The 27,150-nt window shown below is 38.5% G+C and overlaps 3 protein-coding genes and 1 non-coding gene across 4 annotated transcripts; 2 read left to right on the top strand and 2 right to left on the bottom strand.

The window, feature by feature from the left end:
* Positions 1 to 222: 222 nt before the first annotated feature.
* On the bottom strand, positions 223 to 1,087 carry LOC9633928 (dual specificity protein phosphatase 1B). The gene is made up of 5 exons (XM_002981680.2): positions 762 to 1,087; positions 653 to 705; positions 532 to 596; positions 396 to 468; positions 223 to 334 (listed from the first exon to the last, which is right to left on the bottom strand). Exons 1-5 carry the CDS (start codon positions 1,085 to 1,087, stop codon positions 225 to 227), a joined length of 627 nt encoding a protein of 208 aa, XP_002981726.1. The 3' UTR covers positions 223 to 224.
* Positions 1,088 to 1,277: 190 nt separating this feature from the next.
* On the top strand, positions 1,278 to 2,972 carry LOC9648299 (scarecrow-like protein 28). The gene has a single exon (XM_002981766.2). It carries the CDS (start codon positions 1,278 to 1,280, stop codon positions 2,970 to 2,972), a length of 1,695 nt encoding a protein of 564 aa, XP_002981812.2.
* A 1,695-nt stretch (positions 2,973 to 4,667) lies between these two features.
* On the top strand, positions 4,668 to 4,765 carry LOC112350494. The gene has a single exon (XR_002993790.1). It is a non-coding gene; the product is annotated as a U6 spliceosomal RNA (small nuclear RNA).
* Positions 4,766 to 5,113: 348 nt separating this feature from the next.
* LOC9633927 (pentatricopeptide repeat-containing protein At3g57430, chloroplastic) lies at positions 5,114 to 7,387 on the bottom strand. The gene has a single exon (XM_024686697.1). It carries the CDS (start codon positions 7,385 to 7,387, stop codon positions 5,114 to 5,116), a length of 2,274 nt encoding a protein of 757 aa, XP_024542465.1.
* Positions 7,388 to 27,150: the final 19,763 nt, after the last annotated feature.

Here is a 27,150-nt window from a genome sequence, read left to right as displayed (position 1 = left end):
TAAAAGCCAGCCAGCGCCGCCGATGCCGAGGGAGCTTGCGCCACGGCCGCCATGCGCTCCTGGAGCCCCAAGCCAACAGACCTGAGGAGCATCACCAATCCGCCGCGGAGTCGATGCCACGGCCAGGACCACAAATCCAGATTAAATCCACGCAATAAGAATAAAAGAGCTGAAAGTTAAAAAGTTGGTATTATTATATAACGAAAATCAAAAGAGGCACACTTTCACGTGAACAGTTCGTTCAAGCCATCCACCAAAGACTCCTCGCTTTTACTCGATTTACTCTCAGGAATACAATGAGAGAGTTCTGGGGCTTGTGGAATTTTACTGAAATCTGGAGCACTTTAAAGAGAAGTTTAGTACTTGAATTGGATCTGAACTTGTTTTTTACCAACCTATGTCGTTCCAGCGGCTGTAAGCGGGACTGGCCTTGTCCGCAGTGAACTTCATCTCGTAAAATAGCTCCAGCTGCCAGAACCCAGCATTGGTAGTCAATTTGCCACGAAAATCACCATCTTTGTGGCTCTTTACCTGGTGCATAAATCCGGGATTCGGGCAGATCATTTCGTTATGCAGCCGTAGAGAAGCAAGTGCATCTGAAGACAAACACCAACGATCAGAGAAAGAACATCTAAAGGGATTGAAACATCACCTTTCACGGAGAGTCTCTCGCTTCTCATAAGATAAGCCGTGACCACGGAAGCACTGAAAAAACCAGCCCAAAGTTGGGACTTCGATTTAAGAAACAATGCCACGCTGACCTGCGAGAGATTCCTTGGAGGCAATGGACGAGCACGCCACCGTGTTGGCGGCCGTGCTCAATGAAATCCAGGCACTCCTCCAAGCGCTCCAGGATGTTCTGCGTCTCCGAGTCGACAAGAGGCACCTCCTTTCTCACCAAATCGCGCTTCGGCATTTGCTTCCTCTCGTTCCTTGTGATTTGGCTGCGCGTCTCAATCGCTTTGTCGCTCAAATGGATGTTTGCTACTGATAAAACATGGGAAATTTTGGAGCTATGGCGGCCCACGAGACACGACACCGCATCGTCAATGCTCCCCAGAAACAATCCCTCGCGGATTTCATTCATCCTTACTCCAAGAACCCTAAAAGGACTAATACCGTGCAAAGAATATGCTTTTAGGGCTGATGGGGTTTTTTACTCATAACGGTCACAAGGCTTTAACGGCTAGACAATTGGTCGGGAGGACAGAGCGATAGGGTATAACGCTTTCATTCTTTGCGATCGATCGAGTCCTTTCAGCTGCGAGAGGTAGAGTATGATGCTGGGGATTAGGGGCGAGCAAGAAGGCGAGGCTCTGGAGCGGTGCTTCGCGATCGACCACTCCTCGGCGTCGTCCGACAGCTCCTACTGCTTCTACGGTGAGGAATCGATCGAGCACGGCCTGGATTCTTGCTTCTACGAGGAGAAATCGCCTCCGGATGAGCTGTTTGGGGAGATTACGGCCGCGGCGCGGTGCGAGGGCTCCACGGACAGCAACGGGATGGAGCGATCCGGGTCGCCGGCGTCGGACGACGCGTTCTTGATCGCGGCGGGGTCGTTCGATCGTCACCACTCGGCCTTCGATCGCGAGCAGGGTTTGTTACGGGATGATGGCGACGAGCAGCAACAATGGGAGGCGCTCGTGGAGGGGGTTCTCGATTGCTCGGCCGACGCGCAGAGCGAATCGATCGGCGGGCAGGGATATTTGGACGCTCAGCACCAGGATGATGATGATCATCGCGCCGCCGAGAATGCCACCAGCGACAGCAACAAGGAGGAAAAGATCGAGCTCGTGGATCTCCTGGTAGCTTGCGCCCAGGCAATCTCGGCGAAGAGCACGAGTTTGATCCACTGCCTTCTGGCAAGACTGGGCGAGCTGGCATCGCCGCATGGATCCACCGCCATGGAGCGCCTGGCAGCCTACTTTACCGAGGGCCTAGCGTGCCGGTTGGCCAGCCAGCGCCCGGATCTCTACAAGCCGCTGTCGCTGGAGACCGATCCAAGCCCCGGATCCGCCTGTTCTTCCGAGGCCGAGGAGGAATCCATCGCCGCCTACCACATCCTCAATCACGTCAGCCCGATCGTCAAGTTCGCCCACTTCAGCGCCAACGATGCCATCCTCGAGGCGTTCCAGGGGCGGAAGAAGGTCCATGTCATCGATCTGGACGTGGGGCAGGGGCTCCAGTGGCCGGCGCTGTTCCAAGCGCTAGCGAATCGATCAGAGGGGCCGCCATCGCTGGTGAGGATCAGTGGCATCGGGCCTTTCAAGGACAGCGTCCAGGAGACGGGCGATCGGCTGGCGGAGTTTGCTCAGGCGCTGGGGCTGTGCTTCGAGTTCCATGCCGTGGTGGAGCGGCTCGAGGAGATCCGGCTGTGGATGCTCCACGTCAAGGACGGGGAGGCGGTGGCGGTGAATTGCATCGGGCAGCTCCACCGGAGCTTGCTGGATCGGCAGCAGATCCAGGGGGTGATGGAGCTCATCCGGAGCACGAAGCCGGAGGTGGTGGCAATTGTGGAGCACGAAGCCGAGCACAATGTGGAGTGCTTCGAGGCCAGGTTTGCGGGGTCGCTGCGCTATTATGCGGCGATGTTTGATGCCCTGGACTCGAGCGTGGTGGTGGTCGATGGAGAGAGCTCATTGTCGGCAAGGACGAGGGTGGAGAAGACCATCTTTGCAAGGGAGATTAGAAACATCGTTGGGTGTGAGGGGGAGGACCGGATTGAGAGGCACGAGAGGTTTGAGGGATGGAAGAGGATGTTGGAAGAGGAGGGGTTTCGGAACAGGGGAATGAGCCAGCGTGCAATTGTCCAGGCAAAGCTGCTGCTGGAGATGTTCTTGTGTCCTGAGTATAGGATTGACAAACTGGAGGGGAAGGATGAAAATGGAAGTAGGGAATGTTGTGAAGGTATCACACTTGGTTGGCTGGATCAGCCTCTAGTCACCGTTTCAGCCTGGTCTTTGATTAGGTAATGTATTTGTTTTTTCCAAATATTTTATGAGGAAAGTTTTCTGTCTTAATTCTTTATCTGAAATTTCAAATTTAAGTTTTAATTTGGTTAGAACACAATTGTGCTACTGGCTGGGTTAGTAAATTTGGTGGTGGGTAACAAAATTTTTTCATTTCTTGTGTTTAAAAAATAGTGACATTTTTTACCTTTAATAATATTACAAAATAAATAATAGTAAAGTATTGTTTTTCAATTTTTATTTTTGATTTATATTTGGATGATGAATTCTCAACTTTGTTTGTTATATTATATCTCACACCATAATATTTTATTTAATTTACTCAGCTTTGCCACTTTTACCACTTGGCTTTTTTGAAAATACATTGTAAGAAATAATACTTATTATTGATAACTATTCAATTTATGTTTTATATATAAAATATAATAAGTTACAATCAATATTTATCTTTCTTTACATTTATATTGATTTATTTAAATAATTTTTAAAACATTTAAGTTGTATTATTAGTTTAACCACAACATCAATGTAGTATATTTACTTTCTAGTTCTTTTTTCTTGAATACTTATAATTCAAGCTCTATAAAACAGCTCTAAGAAAATAAAGTTATCAATAAATTAAACTTGTGTTAAGTTTTATTATAATTTAAATAATTTAATTTACACAACTATATTTTATTTATTTATGTAAGCTACTTAAGATTTAAATAATTTATAATCTTAAGTTTAAGTAGAAAATAATGGTTTAATATTTTTAATTTATTTAAACACATATTGACTATATTTGTTTAGGATCTTCATATAAAATTAAAGGAAAATTTAAATCTAAAACAAATATTGATGGTTTTATAAAGTTAGATTTTTTACAATAAATTTTAGTTATATATAAAGCTTTCAAATCAAATGTTGAATATGGAACAAATTTTTCATCTTCTTGTAATCTTAATTTACAATCAAAACTTAATCCATAAGTTTTAGTATCCCATAAAACAATATATTTGTTATAATAAAAAACATCATTGCAATCTTGTTGCATTAAAAATACATATGTGTTATAAAAATGTGTTAAAAAATCACTATCATTAAATGTGGCTATATAAAAACTTTTATATCCACTAAACAGTCTATTCTTTAAAAAGTTACAAAATTTATATAGAATCGATTGTGTATAAATACTATAGAGAGGAGTTATTCTAAAAGTATAATGACAAATTTGATATAGAACTGCAAAACTACTAACATCATGCTGAACAATAATATTAAAGAAATATAATGCTCTAGAATTTCAAAATGATAAATAAACCTAATTAACAACTGCCCATCCCCTGCTCTCCAAACCTACTCCACCCTGGCCAAGAAGCAGGTAGAGTATGTTTTTTATTCCCTCTTGACCATCACCATGTTGATCTTTCTCATAGGATTTTGACGACTGTGCCAAGATAAAGAAGAGAGGAACTCACAGTTGAGGAATTTAGTGTGCTTTATCCAGATGAATGACTTACGGATCTTCTTGGTGGCATCACTCTCCTCGCAATCAACATGCACAAAAATATGGAAATATCTTTTAATTGTGTAAAGAACTGATCCACTAACAAGGATAGATTGTAACCCTAAGAAATTAAGCATGGATGTCTCCGCAAAATCCAGCCATTGGCACCGCCACCGATTTTGGAATCCAGCAGCAGTATCCCTATGCGATGTCTATTTGGAGAATAAAATTGGAATGATACAGTGAAGATTAGCATGGCCCCTGCACAAGGATGATACACACAAATTGAGAAATGGTCTATCCCTATACGATTGATCTACTCAGCCCGGCCAGGAGGTTGTGAGCTTGGATTTCTCCAGGAATTCAGTATAGATCACTAGGTGAACAAAGTGAGAGTTCTCTAGATAGAGGTTTCTTCTTTACAAATTTGTCTTCTGCAAGATTTTTGTGTGAAAATGATTTTATGGTTCATACCCACTAAAAACTACAATTGGTAGACACTCTACAATCACCAAACATTGCAAATTTTACTATAAATCAGCAAATTATGGCAATCCATCCCCAGATGGTGGTGACTTGCAACAAGTTAGATGGCCTTTCATCTCTAATGATCAATATTGGTAAAAACACTGTAAAGTTACATTGCCTTTCATCTCTAACGATAAATATTGGTAAGAGCGACATAAGCTGAAGCATTATCAGGATTAGATCCTATTAACGTTCTGGCCATTTTGTTTCCTTGTTGTGGATCTCCATACAATCTACAACCCCCAAGCACACTCATCCATGTAACCCTGTCTTGTGATGGCATTTGCTCCATCACACTTACTGCCTCCGCCAAATGCCCTGCTCTGCTGAGCATGTCAATCACACACCCATAGTGAGGCAAGCTCGGCCTCATCCCAAATTCCACTTCCAATCCACCAAAGTACCGGCAGCACTCCTCGATCGATCCAGCATGGCCAAGAGCTGATAGGACAGTCACGAAGATCACATCGTTCGCCTCCACTCCATCCAGCACCATCTCTCGGAAAAACGCAATCGCCTCCACACAGCGTTCGTGCTGGGCGTACGCGGACACCATCGCGCTCCACGCAAAGATATCCTTCTTGTGGATCCCATCCATGCATTCCATTGCTCGATCGAATTCCCCGTGCTTGCCATGGATCGCGACCATCGCCGCCCCCACTGCCGTGTCCGATCCATGCCCGGCTTCGAGGATTAGCGCGCAGATCTCCAGCGAAGCCGCACGATTAGCTGAAGCCGATGCATCCGAGCTCTTGGAGCACGCGTCCAGAGCCGCCACGAAGGTGATCTTTTCGGGCCTGACACCATGGAGCAGCATCTTCCGGTAGATCGCGAGTGCCTCGCCCGGTCGATCGTGCTGGGAGAGCGCCACGATCATGCTGTTCCACGAGACAGTGTCTTGGCGTTCGTCCATCCCAGAGAAGATCCGTGAAGCGTCCTCGATGGATCCACACCGGCTAAACATGCTGAGAAGCGAATTCTCCACGATGACGGCCATGGGAAGAGACGATCTTCCTCGACTGATCATCTCGCGGGCGCACGACTCCAGCAGTATGCCATCCGCGATCGAGCAGCACGATTCCAGCACCGCGACGATCGAGTAGCCGTTTGCCAGGAATCCTTCCAGGAGCATTCGCCTGAAGAAAGCCATAGCCTCTCGAGGGCGATCCTTTTGAGCGTAGGCAGCGATGATCGTCGTCCACAGCACCACGTCGTGACAATCGCGAGCTCCATGGAAAATCCGCGTGGCTTCCTCCAATCGATTGATCCTCGCGAGTGCGGGGATGAGCCCCGCAGCGATCAGAGCATCGCATTCCAGCCCACGGGATTGGATCTGTCCGTGGACAAGCTCAATCAATCGATGAGCTGTAAGAGAAGAGTGTGATTGTGAGAAAGCGTGAAGGATCTCCAAGAACGTTACCTTCGTAGGATGGATTCCATCGAGAAGCATTCGATGGAAGATCACAGTTGCCTTGATTGCCTCTCCGTTTCTAGCGAGAGCCCCGATCATCGAGTTCCAGCTCACGTCGTCGCGGATCATCGCCATGGAATCAAACGCTGCCCGAGCGCACGATGTGGATCCACACTCGCCATACATGTCGATGATGGCGTTGGCAAGCATCAGAGCTCGTGATCGATCGAAGCTCCCCGTGGGCGATGATCCAGCTTCGAGAAGAAGAAGGAACCCACTCTCCTCGATCAGCCGGTGGATTCTCCTGGCCGCCTGGATCGATCCCATTCTCGAGCAAGCGTTTGCCATCGTGAGCAGAGCCACCGCGTCAGGAAGAACACCGTCAAGCAGCATCGCCGAGAAGAGCTCCAGTGCTCGCGGCAAATCCCCAGACTTGGTATTTGCGGCAATCACTGCCGTCCAGCTGATTGGATTCCTCTCCTCGATTTGCTCGAAGATCGCTTCCATTCGATCCAGGAGGCCATACTTGCCATACATGTTGAGTAGCGCGCTGGAGAGGGCGAGATCTCTGATCCAACCGCCCTGGAGCGCGAGATCGTGGACGAATTCGCCCTCGGCAGGTATCTTGGAGTGAGCTGCGGCAGTGGCAGCCGAGATGAGAGTGATCTTGTTGGGCGGAACGCCGTGGAGAAGCATCGATCGCAGCAAGGATAAAGCCGCCCGGGAATCCCCATTGCGAGAATTTCCTGCGATGAGGCAAGACCACGAGATTACATCCCACCTGTGGGCTGTTGCTTGGAAGAGATTGAGAGCTTCCTCTAGGGCTCCATCGCGGACAAGATTTTGGAGAAACTCGTTCGCGAAAACCTCATCTTGCTGCTCGATCAATCGGCTCCTTGAGGGGATTGCGCACAGCTCCTGGGGAAAATACCGGGAGGGATTTGAGAAATCAATGCTAGCAATCGAAACGAAGATAGGAAGCGTGTGCATAAGAACCCTAGGCTCTAGGGTTTGAATCACTTGTCCTCTTGCTACTTTGATGATAAAACTTCATGATAGCAGTATCCGAACTCAACTGTGAGATCATAAAACCAATATTGCCCCCTGAAGTACCATATTTGAACAATAACATTGCCCACCATCACCTCCAAGAATTTTTTTTAAAAAAAAAAGCAATCAAGAATAAATTCCTGTTGAAAAATCAATAAAACACTCACATTGCCCAACAATACCAAGCACTTCATTGATCACCCTTCAGACCTCAAAGTGCTGCAATTGAGCCAAAAATGACTGCCAATGGCCTCAATGTTCATGCTACTCACACACACGCTATAGTGCAGCAAAAGACACAAGGACAGCACTTACAACTTGACCTTTAGCCTCAATCAACATAAAATGCTATCAAGATCACTCACTGCTTGGCCCTTAGCTCTTGGCACATAGATGATCCCAAGATAAAAAGCTCCACACGAGCCAAGAGTGGAATTAAGATCCACTTAATTAAATGAGTGTCTTTGGATGGAATAATAAGTGCATCCAAGTGGGTAGGGATGTCAAAGCACATGAACTCCTAAAGCTCCTTCATCATTGCCTACCAAAAAAGTGTATAATGTTTATCATGTGAATTGAATAATTAATGGTCACTATAAATAAAAAGTGATCCATTGTGGAATTCTTCCTTTTATGGTTATTGACAATTCTTCATTACTCTAGGTACAAAGAACACATAAAAGAAAAGAAAATAATTTCACAAACTGACCTCTCTAGCACCTAGAGTCTTATGCTACACCTAAAAAGGCCTACTTTCAATGTTAAATACTGTCTTACTTAGAGTTGCATTTAATTTGAGAGATAAATCTTTAACAGGATTGAAACAAGAATCGTGGACAATCAAAATCATCACCTAATTTAGCACTATAGTGTATTTCCTTGTCACTATGTTGTTGTTCAGGAAGCTTTAGATAATTTGTAAGCTAATTTTGATCAACCTAGAAAAAGGGACACTATTACTCTTTTGACCCTTCCTTGTGTGTTTATAATTAAAAGAAACATCAAAAGGCAAATGAAATAATAGAATATACTATCAATGTTATGTGCACCACTGGAATTTAAGTCTGTTGCAATTTTATGACCATCAGATTTCTATAAAACAAATTATATTGTAAATAGAAACTATTAGATACCAGGAATGCCATCCATTGTTGGTTGGTGATGCAAGGAAGACTGTAAGGTTGTTTTCATTGAAATTATTCTCACTCAATACTTCTGGAAGTAAATTTAATTTTATTGGATCTATGTCTATAAAAACCTTATCTTCAGGTACATGTATTGCCAATGCAATTACTATATGTTTAGGTATGTTACATTGTAATATCCATGGAGACCCAAAAGTTAAAAGCAACATCAAAATAAACAAAATAATAGAGCATACTGCTAATGTCAAGTGTGTTATTGGAATTTGCATCTTTTGTAACTCTAAATCTACCATTAGGTTGTTGTTAAAAACAAAAAAGGACATATTAAATAGGAGCAAGAGATGTTTCTTCTTCTTTAACATGAGCAAGAGATGTTTGTCCAAGCTATGTAGTTACTATAACATTGTGTGATAAAACTTTTATTTTGTAACATACTTAGTTGTAGATTTAAAATCTTATCCTCTAGGCTTTGATATAACATATAAGATTTATTGTTGCCTACCTTTTGAATATATGATAAAATAGAGAGATAGTCAATTGCATTGCTACTTGAGAACAAAATATTCTTTGAGAAGGGGCAAAAGACAAAGAGGAACTTTATGAATGGAATGTTCAATACATGATCAACATATTATATGAAACCAATGTATATATAAATTTGAACACATTGCATAGAAGTACCCAATTGAAATGATGCTAAGATGGTATTGGCAGAATTATAATATTATAAAAAAAACTATGTTTTACTCTAAAATAATAATGTTAAATATCTAAAACCACACTATATAGAATTTCAAATCTATGCTTGGAAGTGTGAAAACCTTTCATGCTGTCAATGGTGTCTTTATTTGCCAACCACTTCCCCATGGAATCAAGCCTTATATGCTTGGCGGCAATTGTATCACTCACCTAACACAAGGAGTTTCAATTATAGAGTCCATTGTGAGACTCTCCTCTTTGAGGGGAGTGAGAGCTTGGTTCTTTGGCAGAAATTATGGTCTAAGAAACACTTGGCCTCACTCCCTAATGGCCGTGAAGTTTGTATGAAAAGGTTTAAGTGAGTAGCTTCTATTAATGAGACTTAACTAAGTAAATCTATAGCAAAAAACAATATAGTATATATATATATATATATACTATGTTGTTTTTTGCTATAGATTTACTATAGCAAAAGTACATATATATATATATATATATATATATATATATATATATATATATATATATATATATATATATATATATATATATATATATATATATAAGTCTATCTTCTTAAATGTTTATAGAACTTAAATATATATATGATACAGTACCTCCTTTTATCCAGGGTTTGGGCACACACATTTGTGATATGAGATGTGCCGTGGAGAAAATCTTCCTGAGAGGTGGCTACTCACCACCACACTTGGTGTTGAATTATGATTAATTACGAAGATCCATAAGGAGGAAATTGTGCAAGGCAACAAGTGATTTTGATTCCTGAGATAAAAATTTAACCCTGATCATCATCATCTAGGGCCACTTGTGGCCAGAAGTGGAATAAGAACAATACCCCCTTTTAGATTTCATGCTCTATGTCAAAGAGAAAGAGCCACTTGGAAAAATAAATGGCTAGGCATATCATTAGGTGTTTAGCTCACTTGCTCCACTACACTGCTCATGAGAAATAAAGTGCTACATTGCACATATGCTTGGCTGTCAATTGGCCACCATGTCTACTACCTATTGACCACCAAAACATCCACCTGATTTTTACTAAAAGCATGTCTTTCGAGGTTGTCCCAAAGTCTGAGATCCAACAGCTGTTGGAGGTTGTGCTCTTCATTTTTTTATATATAGATTACTTTTAGTTTAATGAGATAGATTGATTGCCATACATTTGATCCATCCTGACAAAAAAAATGAATAACTTAATTATTTTAAGCCACTGTAACACAAGTTTAGTAGCACAGTTATGGCAATGTCATGATTTTATTCTTTCTACAATGAATTAAGTATGGGTGAAGTGGTATTCTAATAATTTCTTTTTACATAACTACGCATTGCATTCCCAATATGTAAAGTTATTATTAGAGTATTCAGACGAGTATAATATTGATAAAATGAGGATAGTAATGGAAGTGAGTAGGCTCATCACCTTGTTCTTGATTTAACTTTTTATTACTTATAAGTGTAAGAAATAAAAAAGAATAATTTTTGAAACAATCTATTAAGGTTTAAATATAAAGAGAAAGAGTCCATGAATAAGAGTACATTTTTTTGAATTAATTAAAAGTTACAGTTAAACATCCTTGAGATTAAATAATACTAAGGTGGATGACCTCTCACAAAGTCCAAATTCAAGAACTTACATTTGATATAATTTTTAGGTCAAACTCTATTAATTTGCTAGAGGAATCACCATATATTGAGATTTGTCAATATCTCAAATAAAATATTGATAAACATATATAAAGGATTTTGTTTTGTTACATGCTAATAAATAAATTATGGAATGCGAAACCACCTACCTCATATGGGAAAGAGAGTATAGATAGGGTCACCACCAATTGGTGAAGTTTGCACCTATATATCTACATTGTGATGTGTAACCTAGCATCTTATATTATAATTCACCTGAAGTTTGTGTCACTCTTTGCTTAGTTTATGCCAATAAACAACTCATTCATACCTTTGCCATGTGACTACCATTGATTGCCATTGAGGACACAAAATCAAACAATGGCTCGTGACACTTAGCAAGATTGCACACCTCGGCTGGCTGTTTCACCTCCATGCAGGCTTCAAGTCCTTGTTCCAGATACCTTGGAGGTTGGCAACAAAAGTTCCAGGTCTCGAAGAAGATATAAGCAAATATCATCTAAACAAGAAGAGTAGCATTAACAATTGCCTGATCCTCATTGTTTGCAAAAGCCTGGATTCTTTCTTGTATTGATATACTCATAGAGCTTGCAAATCAAATTTCTCCCCTTTTCTTGTTGATCTATAGCAAAACCTAGTGGAAGAGAGCCTAGTAATCTTTCAAGTGAGCAACATAGAGTTTCTTGTATGATAAAGCTTCCATTGACTTCAGCAACATTAGAGACGTTGCAATAGGGTCTTTGCCAGTAGACGTTGGATCTTTGAAAGGACCATCAAAGGAAAAACTTACTGCTAGCACAAGCATTGCCCAATCCCAGCTCTAGAAGGGAATGCTCAAAGTCATCTATTCTATTAAATTGCTATATATACCTTGTAAGTATTTAGGCTTTTTTCTTTAGAGTACTAGAGTTGAGATTCGTTTTTCTCTTCTTTTTTTATTTTTTTCTTTCTGATCTATGCAAGCTCTGATATGAATGGAGAAATTGTGAGTGTTGGTCCCATCATCACTGAATTCTCACAAAGAGACAAAGTTGTCTCTTGGCTCAATCTTAAAGTGATCTTCATTTTTTTTTTTCCTTTCTTGCTTGAAAGGTTTGTCACACTTCAAACTTTGGTGGTTTTCATAGCACGTTGGAGGATCTATACAGTATGCTATAAGTGCAATAAAATACATAATTAAAAGGCCATTAAGAGTTTCTGCTGTTGAGGCTGCAACTTTATCAGTGGTTGGACTCACTGCGTATTAAATCCTTTGAGACTCCAATGGATTGAAGTACAATGGTTTTGTTGCCTCTGGTGGTGTGGTTACTTATGTTGTTCAGTTGAGTTATCCTTATTCTTTCTAGTGAAGTTTGCCAACACTCATCACACTTCAACCTACAATGCTTGAAACATCAAGAATCCATCTGTGGTGAACAATTCTTATGTGATTTGCTTCTTGGAGAGAGATTCTAGCCCGAAGCTTCCCCCACACTCACCAAGGAGTAAAAGGAGCTATAGAACTATAGAGCTATAACTGCCTAGGGGAGATTTCAAGCTCCTGGTCAAAGCATTCTTGCACTTGACGAAATTCGAAAGTTCAAACACTTAAATCATGGAGGATTCTATAAAGATAACTAAAGTGGAGCTGGACTCATTAGAAGTGAAGCCAAAATTCAATGTAGAGTCTTGCAAGAGACTTTGAGGTTGCAATCTACCATCAAGTGGATATAATGGATCCTAGATACAACTATGCAGCAAGTTTATAAACAATATATTATACAAACAAAAAGCGAAAGCATATTGCAGAACAAAAAATGAAAGTGCACAATATTTTAATCAACCTTGAATGCAATAACTTTTGGCAAACTCTAATTGGCACCAGTGGAGAATAAGAAGTGGCATGTTGGTGGCTTTTTTGTTTCTAAAAGTTTGATTGCCTCGGGCATTCAAATAGAAGTGAACATTCTTAGAAACTAGCTAGGAGTGAGACCATATGCTTTGTCTCTATAAGTGTCCTCCATGCAAATGTCTTGGGGGTGGCCACTATTTGGATAGAATTTGCCATGGACCCACAAAGTTTAGAAAAACATTCATTCATTTTTATAATGGTGACATTAATAAATATTTTGTGTTTGTTTCTTGATCCTAAACTTTTTGCAAATGTGGCAGCCACAACAAACAAAGATTTCTTGAGGGTTTTTAGGGATGAAACAGCCATGCACCTATTGACAAAACATGTATTATGAACCAATGGAAAACATCTCGAAAAACATACCCCAAAGAAGTTCTTTCCATATATAAATGAGACAAAGTGTAGTTGCTTTTATATATGGTTCTACGGTGTATTGTTAGGAATTTTCAAGACAATAGTGGAAGGTGCAATCTTGAACACATTTTTATCCTTAGTTCCTCAGAAACTATAGAAAATACAACTTGGCATGTCTCTAGTAAACCTTAACAATTTGACTCATAATAGACATGGTCCATATCACCTAGTATATACACCTGCTTTTGAACTTCATAAAAAAAATCTAATCAAAATATTACAAATACCTTATAGGTGTTTTTAGCTTTAGGATTATCAGCAATGAATATGATGTTTATAATGTTAGGCATTTGATCCACATCAGTGATTGCCACAACAATTATTGCAGAAGTATAAGTAGAAGCATCCCCTAAATTGACTCAATGGAACAATGTCTGATGGCCTAACAAAATCAAGCATTGGAGGAGCTTTCTTTGGGCATGCTGGAACATGTGTGGTTGTAAAAATACCTACTGAGAGATAATAGAGCCCTAAATGATATTTTGGATTCTTAGCTCTAACATTGTAATGTTGAATATATAGCTAGTTAAATGGCTTGAAAATGTAGCTGTATTTATCAACAATGTTGGCTGCCATCGAAGCTATCGCAAGGTGCATACTATAGCTATTAGTGAAATTGATATTAAGGAACCTTGATATCAATGCTATATTTGTCAAGTTGTGTTGGAAATCATAACTGTCATACCGAGATAATATATATATATAAGAAGTGGCTTACCATTTGAATGAAGTTATAAATGTGCAATATGAACACATGCATATTGTGTTTCCTTAGAGGAAGCAATTAGATTCCATATGCCAAGGTCTAGAATGCTATATAATTTGCACTTAGTTAGAAAATCTCATTACAAACCCATAACAAAAAAAAGAAAAAACATTCTAAAATTGAGTACCTCCTACAATCCCACGGGGCACTTGGCTGGAAGTCTGTGTCTAAATACCTAGATCTGGCCATAGAGAATGTTTAAGAAGCAAAGAGGTGCCAGTACCTACTAAAATAGCAAAGGGACTTTGAAAATCTAACGATTGTTTGAAGTCTTCTTGCACACCTATTCCTCAAGCTGTAAAGCATTTTATTGGAATAAACCAAATACCTGAAGCACTAAGCTGTGTAAGGTGCTCAAATCCTGAAAAGGAAAGTGATTAAATTCTACCTTATCAAGATAAATATAAACCTGGTTCATTGCTCTCTCCACCCATTTTTACATCACCTAAAATTTGTTGTTATTGTGAGAGACATTGTCTGGTGATAACTGGTAATTATAGTCTATATAGTCTTGAGACCCTAAATTAGAATCGCTAGCTGCCACTGCCATTAGAGAGAAAGATCTTGAATGAAGCAATTGATTAACTTTGGGTTAATCACAACCATTGACCCAAAGCCCTACTTATATTTTGTCACGTCATTGAGCACATGCAAAACTCACAATAACTTTGTCATGGTTAACACAATCATGGTCAATACATTGCATGTGACACATGTTGCAGCACCTTCTTCTCTTGCCCTATGCAATTGGCCGCCTCCCATTGGTTGAGAGCAAACATCAACATGATTATTCACTAAGATGTGGTTAAAGAAATAACCATTTTACCTTACAATCCCACAGGGCACTTAGTTGGAAGTCTGTATCTAAATGCCTAGATTTAGCCACATAAAAGGTTTAAGAAGCAAAGAAGCTAGCTGCTACTACCTACTAAAATAGCAAAATGACTTTGAAAATCTAATGGTTGTTTGAAGTCTTTTTGCACACTTATTCCTCAAGCTGTAAAGCATTTTATAAGAATAAACCAAGTATCTAAAGCACTAAGCTGTGCAGGGTGCTCAAATCCTAAAAAGGAAAGTGATTAGATTTTGCCTTATCAAGATAAACACAAATTTGGTTCACTGCTCTCTCCACCCATTTCTACATCACCTAAAACTTGTTGCTATTATGAAGAAACATCGTTTAATGATGATTGGTAATTGTAATTTACATGGTCTTGAAACCCCAAATTAGAATCACTGGCTGCCACTGCCATATGAGAAAGAGATCCTGAATGAAGCAGTTGATTAACTTTGGGTTAATCACAGACATTAGCCCAAAGCCTTGTTTATCTTTTGCTATGTCATTGAGCATATGCAAAACTCACAATAACTTTGTCATGGTTAATACATTGCATGCAACACATGTTGCAGCGCCTTCTTCTCTTGCCCTATGCAATTAGCCACCTCCCATTGGCTGAGAGAAAACATCAACACAATTATTTACTAAGATGTGGTTAAAGATATAATCCTTTTACAGTTACCCCCACCCCATCGGACAGCTGCCATTGGCTAGATCTAGCAGCCTAGAAAGTTTGGTGATTACTCCTTATTATTATAGATTCTCATTTCTTTGGTTTTTCTAACTAGAGGTCCAGTCAGCTGGGTACTAAGAATCTCTAGATCCTTATCTGATGGAGGATTGACTTTTTCATGGAGCTCTATGTTGGGCATACCTTCAAGCTAAGATACAAAATCCTAAAATTTTCTAAGACTTTTTGTTGGTGTTGTCTAGTGTAGTGCATGTGGTTTTTACCCTTTATCCTATGGTGATTTACTATAGGATAACCATGAAGGGGAACTTAAACCTTTTATGTGCCACATGTTATATGGCATGTGCCACATGCCATATGTCCATAGAATAGTGGTGCAAAACCTGAGTTTTAAAGCCTTGTGCCACTAAATGAAGGAATGGAGCTAAACTCCCAAGCATGGAGCCAAGGAACGAAGGAACCAAAGCATGGAATGACTTCTAAGTGTATAGCCTAAGGAGTGAAAGGACAAAAGCATAGAGCAACTTGGAATAGTCCTAGAGGATTCAACATCCCAATGCTAGGACCAACATGCAAAATGAAGCCAAATGGAGTTTAGTGCTATTTCAGCATACTGGTGGCCTAACGCAAGTATATAAATACTTCACCAACTAGCATAGAATGGAACTTGGGCTTAAACCCAAGCTAGACACAGAATAAAGAGAGGCACACAAGCGGGAACTAAACTATGCCTCAAGTTGGTCAGCCATGCCCAACCTACCCACTATCCTTACTATACATTTGGAACCCTTTATATCCCCCCGTCCTAAGAACACATGCTTTGGGCTTTTACCCCAAGCCTCCCTTAGTATTAGGAGTTAAGCTCTAGGACAAGCTCAAAACTTACTAAATATAGAATATTTTTATATTGCAAATTTGGATACGGAACAAACACCATTGTGTTCAAAACAATCTCTACATTCCATAAATATGCCAAATAAGCAAATCTAGACTTTTCATAAATAGCATTTGGGACCGAAATGAGACTAACACAAAAGGTATGATAATGAGGGTGTTTGGCAAACACAGTAAGCTATCATCTAACGATATTGAAGGACTAGTTTCAATATATGAAGGTTTTGTCACTAGCCAATGCAAGACACAATAAGACGGAAACTCCTTATTGGGCTTAGTTAATAGTATGTAGGAATTCTATCCTTATGTTCGTCCAATCTAAGTACACTCGAAATGCCCAATTAACTCCACTAGTACAATAGGGATTAATAAAGGGTCTAGCAATACCGACCTCTTGCTGTCGTGGCAGTAAAAAAAGAATATTCAAAAGGATTACCTGATAGATAACTTTTGATACCTAAAGTCACATTCACGACATCTAGAATGACTCCAAAAACACACTGGAAAGTCACTAGGATAACTTGAAATGAGTGGCTTAGCAAGACAAGTAGAGACACTGGTTGGGACTCCTGGAGGCAAAAGACACCTGACAACTATTACTAGTGGCCCAACACCTCAAGTTTGAGTTTGAGAGACTAGATCTATAGCTGAATCTAGTCTGATTAGTATCAAATCTAAGGCCTCCTACAGCAATTTTAAGTGTGTTATTCACAATTGACTATTGACTCCATGAACAACCTGTTAAATTTGAATAAGGCTTTTCGTGTAACTAAAAATCACAAGATCTAGTCCTCAATTCAGAACTAGTCAAATTAATATTTTTTAAGTTTCCTAGCCAATGTGAGAATGACTTGGAAAGCATTTTGCAAATATTAAATAACATTATGTTGCATCTCCAACCAATAAAAAAACTTAATATTATAAATGTTTTTTGATTCCTATGTTTCTCCTTTGATCTTAAATCTTGAAACACTTGATATTGACAAAAGGGGTAGGGAGGGCACTATAAGTCCCACCTTTCTACCTTTTCATGGAGTAGTTTTTCAAGGAGTTACATCATTAATTAGGGTTATGTGTTCCATATAAATAAATTCTATTTGAAGTCTCTTGAGTAAGCTATAAATTTGAAGGGTGGGGTCTGACTTTCAAATAAAATATAGTTTTTTGATCTACTTTTCATTTGAAAAAGGCTAACAAGTTTTTTTTTATTGATAAAAAGAGCCAAAAACTATATTGAAAAGCTAATTACATGGATGTCTCTCTTTCCATTTTAAATTTAGAATACTTTATACCAATCCACAGCATCTTGATTATGAGCATTCATGTATATTATCATTAATGCCTCAAACATCTCCAAAATAAATCTACTTCTAACCTAATTTTTTATGTCATTTTACCTAGAAATCCTCTTTCACATGCAACAATATTAGCTAAAATTATCATACAAAGTTGTTATAGCCTCATAAGATCTGAAAATTGAATAAAACTTTTTTCTTACTTCGAAACATGCTCTATCAAAGCTCCTCTATAATCACACCAAGCATTATCCATGGTTTTTCCTTTAGCTGATTTTAGCATCCCAATAAAATCATCTAGCTCCTACATAGTTTTCATATCAATGATAATTTGGTTATAGTTGATTTTATTAAGAAGTCTCTCTAGTTGAAGTTAAGTTTGCTTTGTCCTCTTTATTAAATCATCCAAAATTGAACGAGGAGGAAAAATCTTTAAACTATTAAAGAATGAGAAATCTTCAAAGTGTCAATTAAGACCATTAACTGATAAGTAAAAAAGAAATAAAAATGATTTAAAAGACAATCTATAAGGTTCAAATAAGAAAAGAGCCCATAAATAAGAGTGCAGCCCTTTTTCCAATTGGTTAAAGGTTTTAGGATACTTGAGGTTAAGCATATTTGGTTTAAATAGTATTGGGTTAGGTGACATTTTGGGAAATCTAAACTCAAGAATTTATATTTGATATCAGAGAGGTTTCACGTCCAACTCTATTAGTTGGATAAAAGAATCACACCACATGTTGAAATTGACATCTAAAGTTTAATTTGCCTCTAGTTGGGCTCGATCTAAGGAGTAGGGTGTCAAAAGAGTGAGGCTTTCAGAAAAGCTGCAACTCTTAGTGTCTATTCATGAAGGTATGAATTTGCAAGGAAACACAGTGAATTGTAAGCAATTAAAGAGAATAATTTGAAAGATGATCCATGAAATTTAAATATAGAAAGAAAAAGCCTATAAATATGAGTGCACCCTCTTTTCTAATCGGTTAAAAATCTTGGGATACTTGGGGTTAAATGTCCTTGGGTTTAAATAGTACTTAGCTAAATGACCTTCCGGAAAGTGCATTCAAGTCCAAAACTTTGGTCTTACAAGAGATCTCTTTATAACTCAAAATATGAGAAATAATTTGTCCATTTATCTAGTACTCTAGCTTTCTGGATTCAGTAGTAGATAAAAAACCAGATAATAAGGTTGAATCTGTCCAACAGTTTACCAAATAGCCCTTTGAAAATTTTTGGACTATTAAATCCAAAAAATTGCTAATCATCACCAATGATGTCCTCTCTTGTTAGAACATTAGATTGAGTTTATTCAACTTTGTAAGCATGTCAGCTAGGAAATGAATAAAAAACTATACTTATAATGAACACATAAAATCAATTTAAAAGTAAATAGTTATAATAGGAAAGATTCTCAAGGTGTCATACCACTTAGGTAGTTCAAATTGCCAAAGCTAAAGAACCACCGGCATAACTTTTGCAAACCGTTTCATAACTTGCCCTTGTGACAACCATTGCACCTTATGAATTTGTAATAAAGCTAATAGCTCATGATTATAGTTTTCAAACAGTTCTTTGAAATATTGATAATGATTTGCACTCCTTCCCAATCAAGAATACACTTTGTTTGGGATAGAGTGTATAAACTTAAGAAGCTCTTCATCTAATTTGAATCCATCATTTGCTGCCAATACTTCTTTCTATGCTATACAATACATACCAACTAATCTTGGAATATTGTTTCTAAAATGCTAGACAACTCTTGTAATAGACCCCAACATAGTGCTACATCTATCTGTTGTTAAAGTTACAAGTTTGTTCAAGTCCAGATTTAAGTTATCTACTACTTGAATTAGGCCATTGTAAATTAATCCATCTTGAAGAGGTAGTAATCGAATGAACTTTATAGTTTGAACACCCTTTCCTTTATCTTTGAGATAGCTCATATAAAGAATTAAGTGTCATTCAAATCAATTATCTATACTCTTATCTAACATCAAGCTAAAAAAAAGACTTCCTTGTAGCTCTAAAAAAAAAGTTCCTCTTTAATACCATCCCCAATTGCTAAAACCATTTCCTTCCTTAAGATTGGATTTATGTAAGAACTATATTCACCACCACTTAGGAAATCTAAAGCATCAGCTCTCCTGTAACTCTCACAAAGCCTCTCAAATCTGTGTAGTGGTATGTTTAAAGTAGCACAAATATAATTCACTTTTATAACCTATATAATCCTCCTTTCCTCCTATAAAACCAAATTACTTATTGATGCCTTTATTCTTCCTTGCTTGTCCTCTTCAAGTCATTGTTTATAATCTCTATCCCTCTTTGCAACTACATAATCACTAGAATTATCATGATCTTTCAAACCTCCCAATTGAATAGTAGTAAATCCTACTCTAGTAAAGACATTTGTTTTCTTGGCTTAAATACATCAAGCACAAAAAATTCTTAAGTCCTTTGTGTAAAAGAATTAAGAAAAGAAAATTTAAATCTATTTTACTTTTACCATCAATTTTAGTAAAAACATAAGGGTCTAACTGGTTGAGAATTTTCTAAATGATTGTTGCTTTTTTGATGTATAATCTTCTCCCCCTTGTGTTTCCTATATTGGTGCTCCAACTACTTCCTCTTTAGGGTTATTTGGGCTTTCCTAAGTTAGTTCAACAATGGGCCACACTTTTTTTTAAGATCTATAAGTTAAATGCATAAAAATAGAAAAGATTCAATATACCTTCTAGAATTAAATGAAAATTCTTGTTGCCCTTTCATTTTCTTCTCTATAAAAATGTACCCTAAATAAGACAACTATGGCGTGCAATCTAAATTCTGTCGAGAGAAACATTATCAGCAATTTAATTTGGAATATTCATTTGTCCATTATCCATGGTAACTGTGGATATTGCTGGCAGATAGAAGCGTATCCAGGGCATCGAAACATGACATGCTCTTCGTCCTCCACCTCCCGTTTGCAAATTTTACATATCCTTTGCTCCCGTGGTATTATGGGTCGAGTTTGTCTGCAGCAGGAGTAGGGGCAGGTGCACAAACATCGCAATCACCAGTGACATTGCAGCAGCATATGAGCATCTTCCCCCGCTGATTCACTGAGTCCACTGAACAGTTTTAGTCTCGCTTGCTATCATCAAGTTGTGAGCGCTTGTTCTGAATCTTGCCAGGATTTTCCGCTTGTGTGTGAGCAGTCGAAAGCATATGGCCTCTAGAATAAACAACAGGAATCTAGTGTGACCTAGAAATGGAGGAGCCTATTCGATCAGCTATTACAGATCTTGGAAGTTTGTTTTGTTGTGACGACGATAGGGATTCCTTTCCGCGTGAACCGCTTCGTCCGGTTTTGCAGTGCGCCACCTGCATTCAAGGGAGAGATTTGGAATCTCAGCGCCGGCAGACTCTTGAACAATTCTAATTCCAGACAAAAAAGACTGTCATCCAGTCTACAAATGTGGCTTCTGAGTTCACAACGCCAATAGTTTCTTCAAAAGCATGAATCTCTTTTGGCTATCATGGTTTTTGCTTCTGGCACTCTTATGCGCGCTGCAGGGGGCATTCACTGACACACAAACTAAGTGCTCGGGAACATATGAAGGTCATGAAGCCACATTGCTCTGCTTTAAGAGCAGCCCAAGAACCAAGGGGGAGATGCACTCTCTAGTTGGGTCAATGCTGGAAATCTCTCTTCTTGGAGAGGAATCAAGTGGAGCAGTGACAACAGTGTATTAAGCATCAATCTCTCAAATGCAAGCTTGAGCGGTTACCTATGGCCATTCTGGTGCAGATTGCAAGCACTTGAGTCCCTAGATCTGTCACGCAACAATTTTACTGGTCATTTGAGTTTTGATGATGATGGCTTATGTAGGGCCTCCAAGATTCATACCATCATATTCAGCGACAACATTTTGGCTTCTGGCATTTCTATCATGAAAAACGTCGAGTACCTTGATTTGGGAGCCAACAACTTAAGTGGACATATTCCCCCAGGTACTTTCGCGCTTTCTGCAATTTTATATCAAGTCTTCCTTTTTTCTTCTTATGAGTTTTTATCACAGACATTGGAAATCTTGTGAAGCTTCAAACGCTCATGCTAGATAACAATCAGCTCAGTTCTAAAGTATCAAACACTCTATCCAATTGCAACCAGCTGGTAAACTTAGTTCTGGACCATAACAATCTTTCTGGAGGCATGCAGCGATTGAGAAAACTGGTCCAAATACAAGCTGGGTACAACAACTACAGTTTCCAGGGTTTGAGGAACATGCCTTTCCCAGTCTAACGTACTTTGTATTGAGCCAGAATCAAATTACAGGAACCATTCGGAAGTCCTTAGCTGTCTACAAGTCTTGAAGCTCGCCGGCAACAAATTCAGTGGCAACATTGTTTCGTAACTTGGCTCAGCTTCAGATTCTGGTAGTAGGTGGAAACAACCTCACAGGAGCAATTCCTCCCTCCATTGGTTCCTGTGGGAATCTCCAGCTGTTCGATTTAGGTGTCAACAAGCTTTCTGGTACAATTCTGATGTTATTTTCTCACTTAAGCACCTACAGATTAGCAGCAATGATTTAAGCGGCAGCTATTTCGAATTGCAGCAGCTTGCAAAGTCTTATCCTAGAGGAAAAATTATTCAGCAGCAGGCTCCTGGACTCCATCGGAAATCTGACCAACCTCAGAATATTGAATCTGCATAATAATAGAGTCGAAGGAATTCTACCTTGGAGCATAGGCAACTTGGTTCACCTTAAGGAAGTAACTTATTCACAGACTCATTACCGAGTAGTATGCAAAGGATGGGTTGGCTTCAGTTCTTTTCAGGAAGGGGGAACAGTTACAAGGGTCATATCCCCCAACCTGACAAATTTTCACCAGCTTTCCTTGTCGGATAATTATTTTACAGAAAGAATACCTCCAGAGCTTGGGAATCTCAACAGCTTTAAAACCGACCTGCAAGTCACCTATTGGACAGAGACCCGGACCTGGTTGATGCTTTAAACCTTTCCTGATAGACTGACATGTGAGCCTCAACACTTACCCGTTGACGATAAGAATCAGTGGCAACAGTCAGCTCAATGGTTCCATTCCAAGGAGCTTGGGGATCTCAAGTATTTGCAGTATGAGTGGGAGTAATCTGAGTGGAACTATTCCGGCTTCTCTTGCCAGTGCAACACAACTCCTTATACTCAAGCTTCAAGAGAACCGACTTATGGGTAGCATTCCAAAGCAGCTTGGAAGTTTATCATTCCTCATGTTCTTCAATATTTCAAACAACAATCTCAGTGGGCCAATTCCAACAACAGGACAGTTTTTGACTTTGGACAGCTCAAGTTTCGCTGGCAACCCAGGGTTATGTGGTCCTCCTCTCAACACCACATGCAACATTCCATCCGCAGCCAAACCACCACCAGCAATGACTGTGGACAAGCATTCAAGTGTATCATCTTATAATGGTCTAGCTGTTGGTGTCAGTGTGGCAATTGGTTTCGCAGTTGGGTTTTGGGGAATGGTGTTTCTGCTTCCTGAGTGATATATCACCTGTTTGCACAACTTCTATAATGGTTATTAAGGATAGTTATCGAAGATAATTTTTAATAAGTATTACAATATAAGCTTGTACTAAGCAATTTCAGTGATCGCTGCAGATGCCCGTAGTGGGCATACGCAGGAAAAAGGATGTTAGCATGCTAATCGAACATGATTCTTCAAATGCTGGCTCTTGCTATGAGGGCTGTCATGGGCTTCTCAGTCGAGATTCTTCCAATTCTGGTGATTTGCGACTTCGGCATTCACGATGGCAAGCTGCAGCAGCGACCGAAGCCCCCATGGAACTTGGATGCGCCAAGCAGTGAGATCCAAGCTTCAGTCTGCGGTTCCTAGGGCACCTCCGCATCATTCACAATCCCCAATCGCCCAAGAAGATCCCAGATGAAATGCTTCTCGGAAGGCACCAAAATGTATCGCTCGAGATTGAAGTAAAATACTGGCCGCCATGGACACCTTCAACCGGTTAAATGCCCTGCAAGATCATCAACCGGAAGAACCCTAGCTTGGGATTCCTGCTCGCTGTGGCAGTAAGCCCCAAGCATCGAGCTCCACAGCATCACATTCTTCACGCGGTCCTTGCATCCTCAGGACTTCCACACTTGCCGTACATGTTCACCAGCGCATTCCCGAGCATCGGATCGAGCTCAATTTTAATCCTGGAGGATGTGTAGGACTGCAAATTCTTCCCAGACGGTAGCGATGTAATTGCTGCACAGGCTTGAAGCAGCACATTGAAAATCGCAGAATCTGGCTGCGTACATCACAGGGAGCAGCTCAAGAGCTTCTTTGTGATGCCAAGCTTGGGAATACGCCCAGATGATGGCATTCCAAGCGGTTGGATCCTTCAGGGGCATCTGGTCGAAGATCTTGATGGATTGCTGCAGATGCCCCCTCTTGGACGTGCAGAAACCATGATTGTTGAAACTACCATGCCTTACTGTCTTTAAAGCTTGCCAAAGTTTAAAGCCAAACTATATAAATGCTCTTTCAATTATAATGTTTGTTCATTTTCTTGATTTTCTTCTCCTTAATTTCATTTTTTTTTTGAATGAAATATGTAAATGATGCTCAAGATAGTGTTTATTTTCTTCATGAGTTTTTTGAGAAGACATCTATACTTACAAATACTTATTGGTTGTATGTTGATTTTGGTTTTTTATTAAAAAGAAGACCATGTGTGCATTGTGGTCAAATAATACGGTTACATACAAATAGAAAAAGTTGTAAAGATATGGGATCAAGTAAAAATATATATAGGCATTATAATAAAACTTATTCTTTATAAACATGTATATAGTTTGTAAAGTTTAACCTTACCTTCACACAGATAATACATGTGATGTATTGTTGGTCAATTAGAATGCTAATAGTACAAGCACAAATTGAATGCAATATTAGGGGATCACAAATAATCATATATTAGTACAATCTTTATCAAGATATTTGTATAGAAGTTTAAAAAGGAGAAATCAAAAGATTGAAGGTCTTAGTAACATTATAGAGATTAATGAAGTGAAGTTTAGTAAACATAAGTATAATATTGGTCGTCAAGTACATAGTCAATGGGTATTTAGAGGTATTAAATATAATTTAAATTGTATATTTTAGTTCCTATAGAAAATTGTAATTAGGAAACTTTAATTAACATTTTGTAGGAGTATGTTAAACTAGGTATCACAATTTATAATAATCATTGGGCAGGTTACAATATAGCATAGTGAAATTAATTAGGCTATCAATATCCTTTGATAAATCACTCTCAACATTTTGTTAATATAGTTACAAGTGTATATAGAAATTAAATTGAATTGATATAGACAATTTTACCAAGACATAGTACAAGAAAACAATTATAAAAGAGTTATTTTCAAGAGTATATATGGCATAAAAGGTAATTATTATTTTTAATTTAATTACTTTACTAACTATTTTTATGTTTAATTTAGGTATATAGTAGGAAAGGAAGTTTCTTTTAATATTTTCTGCAAGCATGTAAAAATGTATAATGGGAAAGTGCCTCTACTTTATAATAATAATAAGAATTTAATTTTTTTCCCTTTGCATTATATGTTAACGTAAACCCAATTTATGCATAGCATGCATGAGTTAGGCAACTCCACTAAATTAGCCCTAAATTGGCTCTTCCCCCTTTTTTTATACTTGACTCTATAAAATTTTGCATTCTTTATTTTCTACTAGTTGCAACTTTATTGACAACTTTTGAACTTCTGAAGCATCAACAATGCTGATTAATGCTATCTTCTTGCTTGAACACAAAAACTTTACACTCACAATCATCATTTAATTATACATGAGAAAAAATGTAAAATGAAGTAATGGTTCTTCTCGGACATATGTCATGTTGAGCATAATACAACCTTGGATCTAATTGGTGTTCCTAATCACAAGCACAGAATATTATTATTTCCAATTGCACTAGCTTATAAACTATTAATTATGATATTTGTAAACTACTTTGTATGTATAAAAAGATAGATCTGTACCTACTAGGATATTTTACACCACTTGCTTCTCAACAATTATAAAACATATCAATTCTAAATTCTAACCACTTAACTAAATTGATTTATATGCCTTTGCTTCTGCAACTCCCTTGACCTCCAGTGAAGCATTGCAAGACTTGATTGTAGGTCATAGATGTAGCATATATAATCATGGGATAAAATTTAAATATATTATCACTATAGATTCTTAGAACCTTGGGGGATAAATGGAAATAAAATAGTCATTAAAAGCTCTTTCATTAAGTAATTGCTTCTTTTTTAGTTGGCTTAAAGGGAGAGAGATATGGTGTATTACATATGGTATTAGAGCAAATAACACGGATCTAAATTTTATTGATTAGTGGCTACTTAAAAAATATAATATACCCTTGGAAGGATTGGTAGATTTTATATGAAAATGGAATAATTGTGTAGATTGATAGATTTTGTGTAGAAATAAAATAGTTAATTTACACAACATAAGGATTGATAGATTTTGTCTGGAAATGGAGTCCTCTTGATTAGTTGCTACTTAAAAAATATAATATACCCTTGGAAGGATTGGTAAATTTTGTGCGAAAATGGAATATTTATGTAGATTAGTAGATTTTGTACAAAAATAAAATAATTAGTTTACACAATGGAAGGATTGATAGATTTTATTTGGAATGGAATCCTCAATAGTCAATGAGGATATTGACATTTTGAGGGGGGGCGGGGATTAACCTAGCTAAGTAGGTAGTCAATGGTCAATGAGGACATTGACATTTTTGAAAGGGGGTGAGTGTAAGCTAGGTCAATAGGAATTGTCAATTAATAATTAATGAAGACATTGACGTTTATTTTGGCCGAGAGGGTTGGGTTGTTGTTATTAGTCAATAGTCAATAAAGGTGGGTGGGGGGTTGTTGCTAGTCAACAAATAATGAGGATATTGACATTTTTTAGGGGGGCTGATAAACTTTTAGATTTGGACTTTTTGGGAGGTCATTTAATTTAATACTATTTAAACCCAAGAACATTTAACCTCAAATATCCTAAAACCCTTAACTAATTGGAAAAAAAAGATGCACTCTTATTCATAGACCCTTTTCCTTTATATTTAAACCTCATAGATTATCACTCAAGTTATTCCTTCTGGTTGCTTACAAGGGTGGGAGGGGGTATTATTAATCAACAAATAATAAAGTTATTAATATTTTTGAACATGGTCTTGCTATAGCAATTCTCTAACATTGCCTACCTCTATTCAATGTATCTAAACTATTTTGAAAGTAGCCTCAAGAATTAAAGGTATGATTCATCAGTTCTATTCTATTTCCATATAATACAAAATTTTATTATAATCAA

Source organism: Selaginella moellendorffii, unplaced genomic scaffold (assembly GCF_000143415.4).
Source record: "Selaginella moellendorffii unplaced genomic scaffold, v1.0 SELMOscaffold_50, whole genome shotgun sequence".
Taxonomy (NCBI): Eukaryota; Viridiplantae; Streptophyta; class Lycopodiopsida; order Selaginellales; family Selaginellaceae; genus Selaginella; species Selaginella moellendorffii.
The sequence above is the reverse complement of the archived record's forward strand: the minus strand, read 5'-3'. Positions and strand labels throughout refer to the sequence as shown.

Coding starts and splice junctions, on each gene's coding strand:
- LOC9633927 (XM_024686697.1), bottom strand. CDS start 7,387: ATGCACACGCTTCCTATCTTCGTTTCGATTGCTAGCATTGATTTCTCA.
- LOC9633928 (XM_002981680.2), bottom strand. CDS start 1,087: ATGAATGAAATCCGCGAGGGATTGTTTCTGGGGAGCATTGACGATGCG. Junction 706..761: donor CTCCAAGGAATCTCTCGCAG/GTCAGCGTGGCA, acceptor TGGTTTTTTCAG/TGCTTCCGTGGTCACGGCTT. Junction 597..652: donor CGAGAGACTCTCCGTGAAAG/GTGATGTTTCAA, acceptor GTTTGTCTTCAG/ATGCACTTGCTTCTCTACGG.
- LOC9648299 (XM_002981766.2), top strand. CDS start 1,278: ATGATGCTGGGGATTAGGGGCGAGCAAGAAGGCGAGGCTCTGGAGCGG.